The sequence below is a fragment of the Brassica napus genome, chromosome C3, assembly GCF_020379485.1.
Source record: "Brassica napus cultivar Da-Ae chromosome C3, Da-Ae, whole genome shotgun sequence".
NCBI lineage: Eukaryota > Viridiplantae > Streptophyta > Magnoliopsida > Brassicales > Brassicaceae > Brassica > Brassica napus.
Genome location: NC_063446.1, coordinates 38,144,010 through 38,161,606, shown reverse-complemented (window position 1 = coordinate 38,161,606; position 17,597 = coordinate 38,144,010). Strand labels below are relative to the sequence as shown.

The 17,597-nt window shown below is 36.6% G+C and overlaps 4 protein-coding genes, 1 non-coding gene and 1 pseudogene across 6 annotated transcripts; 4 read left to right on the top strand and 2 right to left on the bottom strand.

The window, feature by feature from the left end:
* Positions 1-362: 362 nt before the first annotated feature.
* On the bottom strand, positions 363-1,160 carry LOC106369540 (annotated as a pseudogene).
* A 2,486-nt stretch (positions 1,161-3,646) lies between these two features.
* On the top strand, positions 3,647-7,156 carry LOC125583548 (AP2-like ethylene-responsive transcription factor AIL7). Of its 2 annotated transcripts, none has more exons than XM_048750633.1 (7): positions 3,647-3,889; positions 4,093-4,564; positions 4,821-4,903; positions 5,927-5,935; positions 6,035-6,123; positions 6,196-6,269; positions 6,348-7,156. In XM_048750633.1, exons 1-7 carry the CDS (start codon positions 3,772-3,774, stop codon positions 6,865-6,867), a joined length of 1,365 nt encoding a protein of 454 aa, XP_048606590.1. In that variant the 5' UTR covers positions 3,647-3,771; the 3' UTR covers positions 6,868-7,156. The 2 variants fall into 2 exon arrangements, with proteins under 2 accessions (XP_048606590.1, XP_048606591.1); XM_048750634.1 differs by having other exon boundaries at positions 3,747-3,884.
* LOC125583547 (receptor-like cytosolic serine/threonine-protein kinase RBK1) lies at positions 7,110-9,972 on the bottom strand. The gene is made up of 7 exons (XM_048750632.1): positions 9,712-9,972; positions 9,187-9,597; positions 8,386-8,643; positions 8,058-8,298; positions 7,830-7,968; positions 7,597-7,746; positions 7,110-7,521 (listed from the first exon to the last, which is right to left on the bottom strand). Exons 1-7 carry the CDS (start codon positions 9,722-9,724, stop codon positions 7,366-7,368), a joined length of 1,368 nt encoding a protein of 455 aa, XP_048606589.1. The 5' UTR covers positions 9,725-9,972; the 3' UTR covers positions 7,110-7,365.
* A 1,998-nt stretch (positions 9,973-11,970) lies between these two features.
* TRNAR-CCU lies at positions 11,971-12,043 on the top strand. The gene has a single exon. It is a non-coding gene; the product is annotated as a tRNA-Arg (tRNA).
* Positions 12,044-12,159: 116 nt separating this feature from the next.
* On the top strand, positions 12,160-14,896 carry LOC106348118. The gene is made up of 6 exons (XM_013787782.2): positions 12,160-12,494; positions 12,574-12,680; positions 12,944-13,725; positions 13,885-14,020; positions 14,087-14,442; positions 14,525-14,896. Exons 1-6 carry the CDS (start codon positions 12,197-12,199, stop codon positions 14,643-14,645), a joined length of 1,800 nt encoding a protein of 599 aa, XP_013643236.2. The 5' UTR covers positions 12,160-12,196; the 3' UTR covers positions 14,646-14,896.
* Positions 14,897-15,681: 785 nt separating this feature from the next.
* LOC125583063 (pentatricopeptide repeat-containing protein At5g65570-like) lies at positions 15,682-16,641 on the top strand. The gene has a single exon (XM_048749608.1). The coding sequence runs from the start codon at positions 15,682-15,684 to the stop codon at positions 16,639-16,641; it is 960 nt and encodes a 319-aa protein (XP_048605565.1).
* The last annotated feature ends 956 nt before the right edge of the window (positions 16,642-17,597 follow it).

The following is a 17,597-nucleotide window of genomic DNA, read 5'->3' as shown; positions in this document are numbered from 1 at the left end:
ATATTTTTAACAAATCAGATTTCTATTTTATTCATGACGGTAATTTAAGATCCTATCGATTTGTAGGGTTGAGCCGTCACAAGTGTTTGTGAAAGAAAATAATAGAATGGAGTTGTTCATTTTAATTTTTTTTTGCTTTTTAACATACGAAGGCCTCGTAAATTTTGAATCACAAGATCAAAATATTAAACTATTCTTACTCCATTTTATCTCTGGGTAGATTTTTATTACTTTATGGTTTTCTATTTTTCAGCAATTTGTCATTTATACGAAACAAGTAGTCTCCAATATATGAAAGCCCCTAAAAGCTTATTCTATATACTCGAGCAATATCTCTGTTTTAATGAAAAACGTTGAATATGTTACTTAGTAAGCACTTGAAAGCTTTTACATATCGAAAAAGGAGTGAAGCTCTGTGTTCTTCCAGTGGATACTCCGGCCATCGGTACTGTCTGTTTCTTTCTGTAGTCTACAGCTGATCCGCTTACAAGTAACAGTCCTAGCATAAATGCCTCAAAACCAAGAACTGAGACTTCTCCTCATCCGCAGGAGGAACACAACTTCTATAAGTTTTGTAAGACTGAGACTTCTTAGCTTTCGGTGAAGAGTCATCACACATATTCCTCTGTTTCACAGATGTATCAACAACATCTTGGCCACCCTCGTCATTGACATTAGATTGATCCTTTTGTTGAGTCTCTTTTGCATCTTTCTTGCGTGAAAGATTCTTCTCCTCTTACCTCTCTGCAATTAAAAGAAATTCCATAATCCGTTTCGCTGCAACGATACTTCTCTTTTCTCCTTTCGGAGGAATTACAAGAAACACAAGGACCTTAAGGAGAGCATTCGAAGGTGATGTTGCTTCCCTTTGAAGTTTCTTTGAAACCTAGAAGGAACCTAATCCCAACGCTTCTCGTCTCTTCGTTTCCGTTGTTATGTTCATGTGCCTCGGAAAGAAACAATGATGAAATTACAACACCGTAGGCGAAGAGGACGATGATATACAATGGAGACTCAGAGAAGCCATCTGCTTCGTGGTTTTCTCTTTATAATATTTTATTATTTTCAATAAAAATATAAGTAATTACAATAAGGCACATTTTTTTATGAAAGGAGACGGAGTCAGTTACGCCGTTAACAGAGTTTATAGTTCTGTCCATCCTAATATAAAACAAAACATGTAAGCCACTTTTATAGTTTTTGTTAAGAATGTTGTCAATTTTAAGGTTTATTATGGAAACATAGCATTTGGAGGTTTAAAGTGGAAGTACTTGACACTTTGAAGGTTTTTTGTGGGATTTTCCCTTTATGATTCATAAATATTTTTTTCGTTTAATGTTTTAGTTGATTCAAAAATATTTTTTCGTTTATTGTTTTAATCCTTAAAAAAATATATCTCATAAATATTTTAAATTTTACTCATAAAATTAAATAAAACTTTAAAATAAGATTTTAAATATTTTAAGTTAGATTTAGACAACAATAATATATAAAAAAACTTAACAAAAAAATTAAAAGAATTATATGAAGACGTAACTATTACACAAATTTAAATATTACAACAACACTAATAGTTAGGGAAGTTTGATCCGAAACCTTCAAATTTTCAAATATTGTCCATTTTTTTTTGTGTAACTGAAGATGGTTGTTGTTGTGGTTTTTGATGTCTTTTTCGTACAATTCTTTCTTGTTTATATCGAATATATTCACGAGTATTAATATCATCGAAAAAAATTAGTCTTTTAGCAATAGTTTATGTTTTTCTTTTACTTTCTTGTTCCGATCTAATGTATTTACAAGTATCGATATTACCCGATTTCAACAACTTTTAACTTGTAATCTACAAAGTAAAAATAAGGAGAGCCATTTTTACTTTGAAATGCACTAATAGATCATATATGCATTACGAAAATCATTTTATGAAATAATATGGTATTTGTTTGAATTAAGTTATTTTTATTTAAATTTTTATATTTAATAGAATATTTTATTAATTAATATTGTTGTAATATGTTTATATATGTGCTATTTATTTACAAATTTTTTATGAATTCAAATTAGTTATGAAAAATATAAAGATCATATTATCAAATACAAGTAATTTTGAAATTGCGTTTGAAGTTTTGCTTTTGGAAAAGAACACCATTAAACTTCAAATATAAAATTTTAGAAACTTCAATTTCCTTTTTAGTGATGCTCTTAGCCCCAGTTAATGGTTAGGTTTTGTTTACTTACGTAATGTTTAAACTTCAATATTTGGTCCCATGATCAGGTAAGATGATTGTTTCACATAAATTTTCAAAACAATTATTCCTATATTTTCTCTTGGAAAGAGTATATATTAAGTTTGTACTTGGCACGACACGACTCGGCTTAGTTGGCGATATACATTGCAATTATACATGTCAAGGTAAAAGGTTGAATAAAGTAAAAGTTATAGGATAGGAGATGCTCTAAACAATAGTACGACAGTAGGCCTTAATCACGTGCCTTAATTGCTGGGCACATTAAAAAAAAAATTATGTTCCTTCGTTTTCTTACAAAGGGAACCCGCCCTAGCATCTTGGTCTCATCCACCACATCATAAGCCATTTTTTTACATTAACATAATTGCTATAACAATTTAACCTAAAGCCGGTGTACTGTATTCACATTGTTTTAGTTTTTACGCTGCACTGTATTCACATTGTTCTAGTTTTCACGTTTCACTGTATTCACATTGTTATAGCTTCACGTTGTACTGTATTCTACTTTGGCTGTATAAGAACATCTGCATCAATGAACCTTGAGGAGATCATAATTTTAATTTTTTATTTTTTTCGTTTGATTTTTTTTAAGAAAAAAAATAAATAAAAAATAAACGGACCAATCGCGGGTCGTCACGTGGCATGGACTCCGTGTTACAGTGATGAACCGAGTTCATCCCAGCGAACTTGCAAGGGGTGAATTCATAAAAACGAGAATATTATAATATTTTTTCTTTTTAGAATGGTGTGAACCTGGGCATTAAATCTTCAATGTAGATGCTCTAAAATTTTGTACATAAACAGAGTAAACATACTCGGATAGGTCGAACTGCAAATAGCCAGGTTAAACCAGATCCGGGTCGGATGAAAAAGGTAAACGTAAAAGCGGCATTTTGCAAACGCATGAAGGGTAAGTGGATGAGAGGATAAAAGCTGGTAATGACATTAGTGAAGAAGAAGGTTATTATAAAACTAATTTACTAGCAATAATAATGAGAGTTGCAAATAGTAATAGTAAATGTGTACGTGTTATCTTTTGTCTTCCAGATATTTTGCGACCTATGTTCCAGACAAAATTTCTCTCCCGCAGGGCTAAAGGCTCACCTCCACCTCCTAAAAACATTATTTATTTAATTTGATACTAGTTTTATAATTTTCTTTATATGATCTAAATTACACTAGTCTAAAATTGCCATGCCGATTAAGTAATAATTCGATTGATTTCTTGGTGTTGATGTAAATAAAGTTGATTGGGTCCAAATTCATTCAACTTATGATATAACCTAAACTTTAACTTAAATCAATTAGCTTTTTGGTTACCTTTTAACTGAACAAAAAAATTAAATGCAAATGATATGTATTTCTGCATAATTTTTTCAAAAGCGAAAGTGTCACTCTTTCGTCTCTTCCGGTTTACACCGGTCGATACAGAAGAAACCGTCCCTATTTCTTTTCTCTACGCATTCACACTCGGAGTCACACACTATATAAAAAGTGCTCTCCTATTCTCTCTCTCTCTCTCAGGATGGCGAATTGGTTAACGTTTGCTCTGTCACCAATGGAGATGATGAAATCACCTGACCATACCCACTTCGTCTCTTACGACGATTCTTCAACTCCTTACCTCATCGACAACTTGTATGGTAAAAAGTTTCTTCCTTTCTTTTCCCGGGTGACGTATAACTCACTCACCGCCTCCTTTCTCGGTTGCTTTCTGTTTTGTCTTTTCCCCCCGAGAAAAGGAAAAAGGAAAAGGAGAGACATCTTTAACTGTAATCCTTGGTTGCTTTTGTGTTTATTAGTTAAAGTTGCTAACTTTGCTTTTTTTTTTTGTTCGATCGAATAGTTTTGAAAGAAGAAGCTGAGACATCAATGGCGGATTCAACAAATTTAGCGTCTTTCTTCAACCCTCAAACCCATTCTCCCACTCATATTCCCAAGCTCGAAGACTTTCTCGGCGATTCCTCCTCCTTCGTCCGTTTCCCCGATAACCAACCGGACACGCTAGACTCTTCTTCTCTCACTCAAATCTACGATCCACGTCATCTCACCGGAGTTACAGGTCTCTTCTCCGACCGCCAACACGATTTCAAGGCGGTGGAGGGAGGGGTTAGCGAAGGTTGCACCAAGGAAGGAGCTTTGTCTCTAGCGGTAAACAACACTGATGGCGAGAGAGTCAGAAACAGTAGAAAGGTTAAGGTTTCGAAGAAGCAAGCAAAGGCGGTGGAAACAACATCAACTGATGATTTGACGAAGAAGAACAAGAAGGTTGCTGAATCATTTGGACAACGAACTTCGATTTACCGAGGTGTCACACGGTAAATATTATTATATTCACGGTGCATTAACTCAAAGTTTTGATTTTTTTTTTTTTTTAAATCTTGCGTCTGATAGATACAAAAGATTGTTATTTGCTTGATCTCAAAGTTAATCTAACCACGGTTAACTCTCTATCCTTGGGAATGCAAATTTTGTAGGATGAATATATAGGCTGAAGAGATTTATGAGATGCAGATTCAAAGTTTTGATATTTTTGATTAAATTTGATATCTGAGGTTTGATTGATTGATGCAGACATAGATGGACGGGAAGATACGAAGCGCATCTTTGGGATAACAGCTGTAGGAGGGAAGGTCAAGCCCGAAAAGGACGTCAGGGTAATTATCTTTATTCACTTTATAATAGTATTTACATTATTTTAAATAAAATTTGAAAAAAAAAAATCATATATTTACTTGATTTAGCATCTTTGAATGTTTGCATTCCAGTAAGCAACTGTTGAGATCAGTTTAGGTATCACCATGATCTAACTTTTCATGTGTTAGCAAAGTGTTAAAGAACAGTTTATCTTTGTCTCAGCACGGACTCTACTGCATGCAAAAGATTTCATATAATATTAATTTACTTTAAAGCTTTTTCCTTCTGGTTATATATGTCTATCTCTCTGTGATGATTGATAAGACTCTGGGAGAAAAGGGCCAAACTTTAAATTGGAAATTCAAACGAAAAGGACTAACAATAATAGAATGGAATATGTATATTTATTTATATTTGTGATTGAATTTTTCATAACAATACTGCCGCCATTTTTGTTCAGTGTCTTTATTAGACAAATCTTTCTTTCAAAAATCTCTCATAGGGGTGGGGGACCCAATACTGATGCAATATATGTTTCTTGATTGACATGTTTTTAGACCCCACTTTTGACCCTTTTTATCCCATTATTATTATTAGGATCTGATATGCAATGCACAAAGATATTATTAGGCATGTGATGTAAGACTATTTTAGCCACTATGCAGTGTGTTTCTTTTGCTAGCTTTTGGGTTTTGAAATTGAAATTTTAAGAATCTTTTTGGGGTTTATGAGATTGATGTGTTGTAGGGTTCTTTATGTCTATATAATGTGTCAGATTGATTTGTATGTTTTGTTCACATCATACACAAGAGCAAAGCTGTGACGTATAAGCTGTGAACACACGAGAGGAATCTAGCTTTGACCCTTAGATTAAACCAGTCCTTTGTTTGCGTTCCCATGAATTATAATAAGTAAATGGATTCAAATCACATGAGGTCAGCTCTGCTAACATTGTAAATGATCCTTGTATTGGCTAAACCTGTTTTTTCTTCTTCTATGTTTTGCATGTACCTTCATTTGTAATCCCGGCTTCAAATCAACAGTGTACTTAGGTAAGCAAGATCATAAGTACTTTATTGACATAGTTTAATTTTAAGATAAATCGAGTCTTGACAAATTGATGGTTCATTTGTGATTGGTATAAAATAAAGGTGGATATGACAAAGAAGATAAAGCAGCTCGAGCCTATGACTTAGCAGCTTTAAAATACTGGGGTCCTGCTGCTACTACCAATTTTCAGGTCTATGCTCACTTTGCTTTGGTTCTCCATGTGCCCTATACTTAACTTGTTTATGCTTACGTCGAATTTTAGATAGCAACTTATTCAAAAGAATTGGAAGAAATGAATCACATGACAAAGCAAGAGTTCATTGCATCCATTAGGAGGTGAGTCCAAATGAAGATTCCTATAACATATCTTCTTGAAGATTTATAAATGTTTTGGTGTATGTAAAATGTTTTCAGGAAAAGTAGCGGGTTTTCGAGAGGCGCTTCAATGTATAGAGGTGTCACAAGGCACCATCAACAAGGTCGCTGGCAAGCAAGAATCGGCCGCGTTGCAGGAAACAAAGATCTTTACCTCGGAACCTTCGCTACTGAAGAGGAAGCAGCGGAGGCTTACGACATTGCAGCCATTAAGTTCAGAGGAATCAACGCGGTGACTAACTTTGAGATGAACCGTTATGATGTTGAAGCCATCATGAATAGTTCTTTCCCTGTAGGAGGATCAGCTGTGAAACGTCATAAGCAGCTCTCTCTTGAATCTCCTCCTCCTCTTCCTCCTTCTGATGATGACCATAACATCCAACAACTTTTGCTTCCGTCTTCTTCCGTGGAGCTAGACCCTAACTCAATCCCATGTGGGATTCCGTTTGACCCTTCGGTTCTCTACCTTCACCAGAATTTCTTTCAGCATTATCCTGATCCTACAGTCCCTATGAACCAAGCTGATCAGTTTTTCATGTGGTCTAACCAGTCTTATTAAAATTATATGGTCTAACCCATAAGCTGACCAGAAGGTTGACACGTTAGTAGTGTTATCCCTTTCTTTTGTTAACTCTAGGCTCTAGGAAGAAGAAGAAGCAGAGGAGGAAGAAAGTTGAAGAAGCAAGAAACTTTTGTGGTTAATTTTGTATTTTGCGAGTGGTGGAAGTGAATTAGTGTTCTTTTGTTAGCGGTGGTTTATGGGTTTTTTAGTGAACTTTGTTTTTGTATGTAATCGGCGGCTTATCAGTATAACTCTTGTTTTCATTTATGAATATCTTCCTCACATCTTTATAGTTGTTTACTAATGGAAAAAGAGAGACGAGCACATGTTGAAAGACGAAAGCATAAAGCTGAGACTATACATACAACACTTTCCCTCTTTTGAAGATACATTTCTTTACAATGCAGTAGATGAAAGAAAGGGAAACATTTCTCTTTTGTTGTTTCTTCCTTCTTGTTTGTGTGTATTTGATTGATTTGATGAGATTGCTTCACTTCACTCCATCAAGAGTTGTCTATGGCGAGTGAGATCATTAAGGTACGAGGAAGAGGTGTGATCTTGAAGGTCACACCCGTCCACACTCTTTCTTCTTGATATCTGTTGCGTCTCAGCTAACCGGTCATCTCCTCCTCCAAGCAGTAGCTGCCCCAGCTGCATCCAAGTTTGCTTTTTATTAGATGCAAACCACTAGTGAGTGACTGTTTTTTTTTTTTTTTAGGAACATACCCGGTTCATGTCAGGACGCATAGCGGCTACATGGTGTATGCACATTGAAGCTGTTTGCATCACTCTTTTCATCTCTGTTTCGTCAAACTCATTCGCTAGCTTAGGATCAACTATTTCCTCCACGCTGCTTTTCTCCAGAAGCGGTTTCGCCTATATATATATACGAAAAGCATTCATCTTGGTTTGATATAAGCAGTGGAAAATGCTTTTTACAAAGTTTTTAAGATCATTACCCACATAACTATACTTTGCCTGCTTGCTGTATCAACAGCTCGACGACCAGTTATGATCTCCAAAAGCAACACTCCAAATGCAAACACATCCGTCTTCTCATCTACAATCCCATGCATAAAGTACTCTGGTGCTAGATACCTTGTAAAGAAAAACAAAAGGGACCAAACCTGGTTAAAGATTTAAACATCAAGAAGAGATTGTTTTAGCTGTGGAAGTCTCTGTCTGACCCGAATGTGCCTTCGATAGGGAAAAGAATGTGATGAGGCCAGTTCTCTGGGAGCCACTTAGCTAGTCCAAAATCAGATATCTGAGCTTCATAGTCTTGACTAAGTAAAATGTTGGAAGCTTTGATGTCACGGTGGATAATACGTCGAGGGCAATCATTATGAAGATAACTCAAACCATCAGCTACACCCAAAGCAACTCTATACCGTTTCTTCCAATCCAAACACTCCTCCTCAGACGAGCCTACAATTTTTTATATTTAAAAAAAAAAAAAAAAAAACATAAACACAAAACAAACAATGTCTTAAAAGGGTTTTATTGAGAGTGTACCAAAGAGTAGAGAAGCGAGGCTGCCATGAGGAGCGTATTCAAGCACAAAATGCAAACCGCGATCGCAGCTGAAACCGCGAAGCTTAGCGGCGTTTGGGTGGTTAACGTGTGCGATCATCCCGAGCTCAGATAAGAAGTCGCTGACTCTCTCTTCTGCCTCATTGGCGTGTCTCGTAAGCCTCTTTATCGCCACGATCTCTCCGTCAGGTAAAACTCCTTTGTACACCTCCGCATGTCCTCCTTTCCCAATCATATTCTCTAACAACAACAACAAAACCCAAGACCCATGTTAACGTCAGAAACTAGGAGGGTACTTTTGTCTCTTACAGTTTATGTATTTACTCGTGGACCGTGGTCATGGTTATCTTATCCTAAACCCAAAAACCGAACCGAAAAAATCAAAACTAAAATCAGACCAAAATTTACAAAAACTTGACACGGTTCCTATTTTTCTAAACTGAAAAATCAAAACCGAATCCAACCAAAAACCAAACAAATATCTAAATATACAAAATATTAATTATTTTAATTTAAAATAAGTATATATAATAAGATATAATTTAAAAAATTGAAAATTATTTTTAAAAACTCTAACTACCCGAATTTTTTTTTCAGGTTAACTCGGGTTTTCCATTTTCAGTTTTAAACCCAAACAAAAATCCAAACCAATTCCAATTTGGTTCTGATTCGGGTTTTAGAGAAAAGTAGAAATTTGACCCGAACTCGACATATCACCCGACATTACCGAACGGATCGGAAAATGTTGGATTGCTAAATGTTGGATTGCTAAACGGTCTTTACCCGAATTAAAACCGTCGGTGGCGGCGACGAGCTCATCATAAGTGAAATTACGCCACGAGGGTTTAGCCACAAGGAACTGGTCGCAGTCGAATACGTTATCCGGAAGAGGAGACAGCTTCGGCTGTTTCCGCCGCATGTTCTTGCGCGTGAGCTCGTAGCTGGCGAGGAGAGGGATGACAGAGAATCTCCTTATGGATTTCTTCTTGATCGACTCTATCATCTTGTTCCATTGACGGCCGTTCGTAGCGGTCGTGGACAACGGCGACGACGACGATTTATCAGGCGAGCACGAGCTGCAACTGCTGCTGTTGTCGGAATCAGAACTCGTTGCTGGGATCTCAAGCACGCATCTCGGCGATGGATCCTCGGACTCTGTTCTTTCATTGCTTCCTTTGATCTTCTTCTCCATTTCTGTAATGAAACAGAGATAGATTTTGAGTTGTTTTCTGTTTTCTTGATGAACATAACGGAAAATTAACAGAAAAATTCTAATTAACAGAAAAATTCTAACTTTTGCCATTTTACCTTCAACAGCCATGGGTTTGAATTATTATTATTTAAAAAAAATACTCAAAGCTTTCATGAAAGTTTCTCCATCTCCGTGAGGAGAAGGGAAAGCACGGAGCCTCGGAGAGAATCCGGAGAAACAGGGAAACAAGAGGGTTTTGTCTTTCTTTTGTCTCGTTTAAGACTCTGTTATTGTTATCTTTAGAAAATATGTTTATTTTTAGAAGATTTAGAAAGCAGCAAAGTGGACGAAGAAGAAGATGACTTGTAATGGATTGGAATCTCTCTCTGCTATATTTATACAACTCCACCCCCCATGCAAGTCATGTTCTGTTTAGCTTATTTTTGAATATTTAATTTTGAATTTTAACAACAATAATTAATAATTTAATTAATTAATAATTTTGAAGAGGATGAGTTGATAATACGATGGCGTATACATTGCTTTCCAAAGAACGGACACGATGTCGGTTGATATAACTGGAGCTGCTCAATGGCGTTTTCCGTAATTACAGTGGATGAGAAGACAAGACATCCCTCTTTGCTTATGGTTGTGACTTGTGAGGCTGGGCTAGCTTCTTTCTGTTATTTATCGGTTGCCATTTAATATTTAGCCATGTGAACGTGCTGACATCTTGTTTTTTTTCTTTTATATGTTTTGGTCCCGTCGAGCCACTATTTTGTTCATTACTGTAAAAACGTCACAAGCATTTTTTCATGATATGCCATAAGACTCTGGTTTCTCGAAGTAAGAATTGTTTTCAGTTCTCGTGGCACCACCGTCAACATACGTGCAACATTTGGCAGAAGAAGCTTGACTACTCTAGAGGCCTAGACCAAGCCATCGTTACAGTTTTCAGTTATTTTATTTCTTTCACACTGGTAGATATCATATCAAACTTAACGTTTTAGAATTTTATAACTAATAAAGGTAGACGACATTTATGAGAGTGTTTTTTGTCGACGACACGATAGTCACGAGTCATAATGAACCTTTTAAGTTACAAAAACATTTATCCGAACTGCACACCAGGCGCGACATGGTTGGACCCCATGCACCTTGTCAAGCTTTTCCGCAATAACTTCAGTTGATCAGGTGAATACAACTTAGTTTATGATGAAGCTTACGTGCGATACGTTCATGTTCACAAATTATACTATCAAGAAACGATTCACCTGGAAGAAAAATCCAACGAATACGAATACGATTAACATATAGTTATATCATTTTCATGCATATATATGTTGGGTTAGCAAAGATCAATAGAATAATACATTTCGTGGGAGAAACTAATCAAGTAAACGTATATGAGTCTGACTTATCTTAAAAGTTTAATTATGTTTAGGAGATTCTACAAAAGGGCGTTGCATTTGCGTGTAGATTATTCGTTGTAATATTTTTCAAGTGAAGTTGTTGCTAGACAAACACATTTAAAAGATAACAAAGTAAGTGAAGTTGTTGCTGAAAAATATTTTTTTGGAAGCTTTTGGTGACATGCGAATTTGATAACGTAATACTAACACTGCAAATTAAATAAAGTTATTAGTTAACTGGTAATTTCAAAGGAGAAAGGTAATAGTAGTGAGAAGAGGTATCTTGCAAAGTGGGTGAACTAAACCCCTTAACTAATTAGTCTCTCCAAATCTAATCTCATTATCTCCCTCTTTCTTTATTGGGCCCCAAAGTCCAAATCAGAATGGCCACCAAACTCACCAGTCAGTTTATATCGGAGAAGTCAGTCTAACCGACTTCCGTTCTCGCTTACTTACACACAGTCATAAACACACTGTTCCAATCTGAAGTTCAGTTAGGTTGAAGTTGAAAATTATGGTGTGCTTTTTAAAAAAAAATTTCATCTAGAACTAATTAATGATTATCAAATCAAAAATAAAAACCAAGTGACGTGTGTTAATCGTAAATTTCTCAAATAAGAAAGCAATACGTGTATAAAATAAGCTTATATATATGTATCCTGAATAAAGAGGCAGTCACTTAACCCAACAACGGATTAGAGATTTGTATTTAGTAACATGTCATATACAAAATCTAACCAAACCACATAGATAAGTGGATGTGACACATGCATGTCTACATGGAAAAATAGTTATCGTCATCAACTGAATGCAAGTATTATAATTTGTGGATATTTTTTCTCATATCATCATATTAATTTTTTTAACATTAGTATCATCTAACCAAATCAATACCATAGAAGACTACAGATTTATGTTAGGACTAAACAATAGATTTAGTTTTGCGCTTAGTAGGATCATAAGGCGCCTGTAGCTCAGTGGATAGAGCGTCTGTTTCCTAAGCAGAAGGCCGAAGGTTCGACCCCTTCCTGGCGCGTTTTCTACTTTTTGCTTCTGTTTTTAAAAACATCACTATTCTACTTTTGTTTGTATGTGGCACTTGATGGGCCAAAGCGTAAGCCCATTTATTAGTAAACAAAACAGAGCTTTAATCGAAATATCGAAAGTCAAAAGAGTTTAGAGAGTGACGATGGCGCTTCTCGGCGACGACGGTCGAGGCTTCGATCTGGCGAGGAGACTTGAAGCTTCCGGCGTATGGCGGACATGGCTGGGCGATTCCATCTACTTATCGTTCAACCATTACCTCTCCTCACCTTCTTCCTGGGAAACTTTCATGCGCGTGGACGAAACCAAGTCTAGGGCTCAGATTCAACTCCAGCTCCGCGTCCGCGCCCTTCTGTTCGACAAGGCAACCGCCTCACTCTTCCTCCGATCCAACTCAATCTCCGATGTCTTCTCCGTCGCTGTGTCGAAGCTCAATCATAACTGTATGTTGATTTCTTTCTTATAGAGCTTTGTTCACTACTTGGGATGTTGAATTGTTAATTTTCTTTTGATTGGATTCAGATTTACAGCTGCACGGAGATGATGTGTACTACACTTTGGAGAACGCTTCTCCCGAAGGTGGGTTTCAGCGAGACGGTGGGATTCGCCAAAACCAGAGTTTAACCAAGGTGAGCTAAGTAGCTCTTGTTTGATCTTGATTCGAAAGGATTCACCTTGCGGAACATTAAATTTATATCACTATATATGCTTAGGTGGTTTTGAATTAGGTTACTTCATCATGGCTATCTAATGCTTTGTGGATCTTTGAGCATTGTCTTGTTCAGTATTCCATTAACACTGTGCGTGCAATCTTAGTTTTGAGGTTTTTGAAGTGAATCCTCGTACTATTTGTTCTGTGTGTCATTGCATCTGTTAATTTCTGTTTTGCTAGAGCCTATCCAAGCCAAGTTTTAACTCTGGGAGGAGAGGTAGTGAGTCTGATTTCAGCAACCTTGCTCAAAGGTCCAGGTACGATGAGTTACCCGACACTTGGTACACTCAGTTTATTTCAAGGTGTGGTTTTAAATATGGGATGTCAGTTGGTGGACAAGAATCTGACAAACGCACACCTGAAGGGATGTCTACTTACCTCAGAGTCGTTGATACTCATAAGAGAAAGCGTTCTCCTTTTTTAGAAGATCGAAGTACCGGAAGCTCAGGGCACATGGGTAGTAGATCTAATATACATCCCAGCTCCGGATTCGACGGAAGTAGTTCGGATGATGATATACTTCTTCTTCCGGAGACGATGTTTAGAATGAACTGTGTACCCGAGACTGCCCTTTCGCCGTTCGCGAGAACACAAGACGATGATGTTAAAACAGAGTTCTACGGGGTACTTGATACGCTACCTCAAGTTACTACCAGGAGTCATGTTATGATGCCTGAGTACCTTAGAATGGAAGAAAGAGGCGTTTTGCGCCGTAAAAAAGCTGAGAAGATGGGATTTAGTGACGAACAAGCTGCCCAGGTGTCACGGAAAGTTGTTGCGCGCATGCTTTTGACAATGGGATTTGAAGGTGCGACGGAGGTTCCGGTTGATGTCTTCTCTCAGTTGGTCAGCCGACATATCTGTAAACTAGGCCGTATTTTGAAGGTTCTTACTGATAGTTACAAAAAGGAGTGCTCAGCGACGCAGCTGATTAAGATGTTCCTAAATACTACGGGATACAGGTGAGTTTCTTTAAGTGGGTTTGCTTCATACAAGTGCTTTAGATGTTTCCTATCATATCTGTTTTCATTTCATTGCTTTGTCCTCCTTATAGACTTCTTTTAGTGATAGAAGGGCTAGTTTTATTTTTATTCATGTGATTATATTTGACGTTTTTTCAGTAATCTTGGGGGTTTAGCAGAGCTTGTTAAGGATGGTACGAGGATGATTCATCATCCTCAAAATCAGAAACAACCACAAGTGCTTCAGCAACAGTTACATATGCAGCAACAAGCTCCTCAGCGGTTACCACAACAAGTATGTACACATAAAAATTGATAAGTTGTTTTTGGTTGACTTCTCTCAGTCCCTTGATAATTGCAGATTCAGCGGCAAATGCATCCACAGATGCAGCAAATGGTTAATCCCCAATCTTTACAGCAGCAGCAACTTCTAGAGAGAATGCGTAAACGTCAAGTTACATCACCGCGACCTAATATGGATATGGAAAAAGATAGGCCGCTGGTTCAGGTAAAGCTTGAGAATCCTTCTGAAATGGGAGTAGATGGAAATGCCTTCAACCCTATGAACCCGAGACACCAGCAACAGATTCATCAGCAGTTCAGGCAGCAGCAGCAGCAGATTGCTGCACTGTCGAATATGCAACAGCAACAGCAACAACCGGGATATAACCAATTCAGGCAATTGGCTTCAATGCAAATTCCACAAATGCAAACACCGTAAGTAGCGTTAAAAAAACTCAAAAAGTCGCATGGTTCCTATATTTGGTTTTGAGAGTTTTGTCCACATTCTATTTTGCAGTACAACAGGAACGGTCAGGGCTCAACCCGTTAAGGTTGAAGGATTCGAACAACTAATGGGAGGCGACTCTTCTCTTAAACATGAGACGGAGGATAAGCTGAGATCTCCACCTACCAAATAGCATTTGATACCCTGACCAATGTCGCTTATTTGTGTTGTACGTGTATACAAATCCCTCCTAGGCTTTTAGCATTTTGGGTTAAATGTATTTATCTGATAATATCTGAAGAACGTTAACGTATGTTATAAAGACATGTGCAAAGTGGTTTTAGTTTACTGTGCCTTAACTCTGTTTTCACATCTCGTTGACGTTGATGGAGTAGACAGTAAACTTTTTTATTTAATAGTATTTGCTCTTTGTTGCGGCTCCAATACGTTTTACATTTAATGAAAACCAAAAGAAAAGTACACTTTTACTATTGAGTTAAAAAAAAGAGTGGACATCAGACACGACATCCTCCTACTTCCTTGGACGTCTTCAAACAACAAAGCATACATTGGTCTTTTTATTTTTCATCTCCTTGATATACTTACCCTGCAGAATCAAATGGGCTGCAACAGAAGTAAATAATGTCGGATTTTGTCAAAAGAATCGTGATTGTCAAAGCTGCTTCGAGGGTTTGTCCTGTGTTAATAATGCCTTCTCTCCATGCAGAAAGGCCAATTTATAAAATAAAGAGAAAACGACTTTCACTGTACGTTCACTCCTGAGTTGTCTGGATTTTCGGGAAGAAAGCCTGGATCATTGTTTGACCCTGAAACAAAGTAAAAAACGTCAGTTGAGAGATTTGTCACACAATTAAACCCATAATATTAGTATTAGTGCGGTACCTTATTGTATAATCTGTAGCAGCAAAGCGAGGCTATCTGGTTTTACATCCCAAAAAAGTTGCACTAGCCTCTGGCAATAACCCCATTACGTGCTATCAGGAGGTCCTTCAGTTAGCAGTGCATATGTATGAGAGCTAAACTTGCAGCCACTTTCGTCCATAACAGTGAACAGTTCATTAAACGCCTCCACCTGTTCCTGCTTCCCAACACCATCAATAACGATCTTCCAAGCTATCTCATCATGATAATAACCACTCCGAATCAAATTCTTGAACACCCAAACCCCTCTCTCGTTCTCTCCGTTTTTATACAGCCCACGCTCGGACATGGCGAGGTCTGTTTTTGATAGTTTGAATGAAGTTGACGTTATATCTCTGCACACAATGATCTATAGTTATGCACAGAATGGTTACGGACGCAAAGCACTCGAGTTGTTTGAGAGGATGATGAAACTTGGACTGCAAGCGAATGATGTAACGGTTTTGAGCGTGCTCTTGGCTTGTAACAACTCTGGATTAGTTGATGAAGGTTGTGAGTTCTTCGAGTCCTTTAGAAAGGGTAAGGTCGTGTTAACGAATGATCATTACGCTTGTATGGTAGACATGCTTGGACGAGCAGGGAGATTGGATGAGGCGGAGATGCTTATAAACGAGGTGCTAAACCCTGATTTGGTTCTGTGGAGGACACTGCTCAGCGCCTGTAAGATCCATAGAAATGTTGAGATGGCAGAGCGGTTAAAGAGAAAGATCCTTGAGATAGCACCTGGAGATGAAGGAACTCTCATTCTCATGTCAAATCTTTACGCATTTACGGGGAAATGGAACAGAGTGGTCGAGATGAAGAGTGATATGAGGGGGATGAAGCCGAAGAAGAAGAGTCCAGCGATGAGTTGGGTTGAAGTCGATAGAGAAACGCATATATTCATGGCTGGAGATTTGTTTTCACATCCAAACTCGAAGCAGATTCTTGAAACTCTTGAAGAGCTGATCAAGAAAGCTAAAGATCTTGGGTATGTTGAAGACAAAAGCTGTGTGTTTCAAGCCATGAAGGAGAGTGCAAAAGAGAGATCTTTGCATCAACATAGCGAGAAACTGGCCATAGCTTTTGCAGTTTGGAGAAACGTCGGTGGAAGTATAAAGATTCTAAAGAACCTCAGAGTTTGTGTAGATTGTCACAGTTGGATCAAAATCGTGTCAAGAGTTATCAATAGAGAGATTGTCTGTAGAGATTCAAAGAGGTTTCATCATTTTAGAGATGGGTCTTGTTCTTGTAGAGATTATTGGTAAATGAAGGAGACTGTGTTTGAATTAGGCTCAAGGCCATTTCATAGGAGCTGTGGAAAAGAGCCCATACTTTTTTGTATTATTTTGTTGTTAGTCTTGAATTGACAATCCCCTATATATTAATTGAGAAGCATTTGAAAAATTAGAACCTTAATTTTGTATTAATTAAAAAAAACCTCAAATCCTAGGTGGCACTTTAAATGCCTTCTAAATTCCATTTCAAAGAATTCTAGAGCATCTAATATAAAGTATAGTTTAATTCTAATGGTGTCACATTATTCCATAATTATATAACAATAGAGAACATTATATTAACCTAAAATATAGGAAGTGTGTATTCTTTCCTTAAATAAAACTACGGAATTACCTAATATGATTTACATATATATGGCAATTAATGATTATGAATAATAAAGATTTGATAACAATTTTTGCATCCTTCTTCATTTTTGTTTAAATTTATATTATTAAAAAAAATTAAACAATCGATTTAACCATATAATAAAAAAATTAGATTTTTTCTTATATGTTATATTTTGATTTTTTTTAAATGACTTTAAATTACAAAAATGAGAAAACCTTATATGTTATATTTTTTTTTTTAAAACGACTTTAAAATACAAAAATGAGGACGCCTTATATGTTATATTTTTATTATATGTTAGAATTTTCTTATATGTTATATTTTGATTTTTTTTAAAACGACCTTAAATTGCAAAAATGTAAGTTTTCCTTAAGTATACGACTAAAAACATTAAAATGACATGTATCAATTCGATGGTTGATTTGAAAACTTTCAAAACCATATGGAAGATAAAAGTCAAAATAATTTAACTGTGGAAACAATACTTTTCATTTTTTTCAAGAATGTGTTCGATGGAAAAAATAAGGTTTTTATGACATAATTTGTTTAATGTCCACTAGAGAACATTATATTAACCTAAAATATAAGAAGTGTG

What these genes read in the sequence shown, in the direction of transcription:
- LOC125583547 (XM_048750632.1), bottom strand. An exon ending in CACCGACGGTTTTAATTCGG is followed by an intron (nt 8,644 to 9,186) that starts GTAAAGACCGTT and finishes TGTTGTTGTTAG; the next exon opens with AGAATATGATTGGGAAAGGA. An exon ending in GGCAAAGTATAGTTATGTGG is followed by an intron (nt 7,747 to 7,829) that starts GTAATGATCTTA and finishes ATATATATATAG; the next exon opens with GCGAAACCGCTTCTGGAGAA.
- LOC106348118 (XM_013787782.2), top strand. Translation starts at nt 12,197, where the DNA reads ATGGCGCTTCTCGGCGACGACGGTCGAGGCTTCGATCTGGCGAGGAGA. An exon ending in GTCGAAGCTCAATCATAACT is followed by an intron (nt 12,495 to 12,573) that starts GTATGTTGATTT and finishes GATTGGATTCAG; the next exon opens with ATTTACAGCTGCACGGAGAT. An exon ending in AAAACCAGAGTTTAACCAAG is followed by an intron (nt 12,681 to 12,943) that starts GTGAGCTAAGTA and finishes CTGTTTTGCTAG; the next exon opens with AGCCTATCCAAGCCAAGTTT.
- LOC125583548 (XM_048750633.1), top strand. Translation starts at nt 3,772, where the DNA reads ATGGCGAATTGGTTAACGTTTGCTCTGTCACCAATGGAGATGATGAAA. An exon ending in ATTTACCGAGGTGTCACACG is followed by an intron (nt 4,565 to 4,820) that starts GTAAATATTATT and finishes TGATTGATGCAG; the next exon opens with ACATAGATGGACGGGAAGAT. An exon ending in TTCATTGCATCCATTAGGAG is followed by an intron (nt 6,270 to 6,347) that starts GTGAGTCCAAAT and finishes AAATGTTTTCAG; the next exon opens with GAAAAGTAGCGGGTTTTCGA.
- LOC125583063 (XM_048749608.1), top strand. Translation starts at nt 15,682, where the DNA reads ATGGCGAGGTCTGTTTTTGATAGTTTGAATGAAGTTGACGTTATATCT.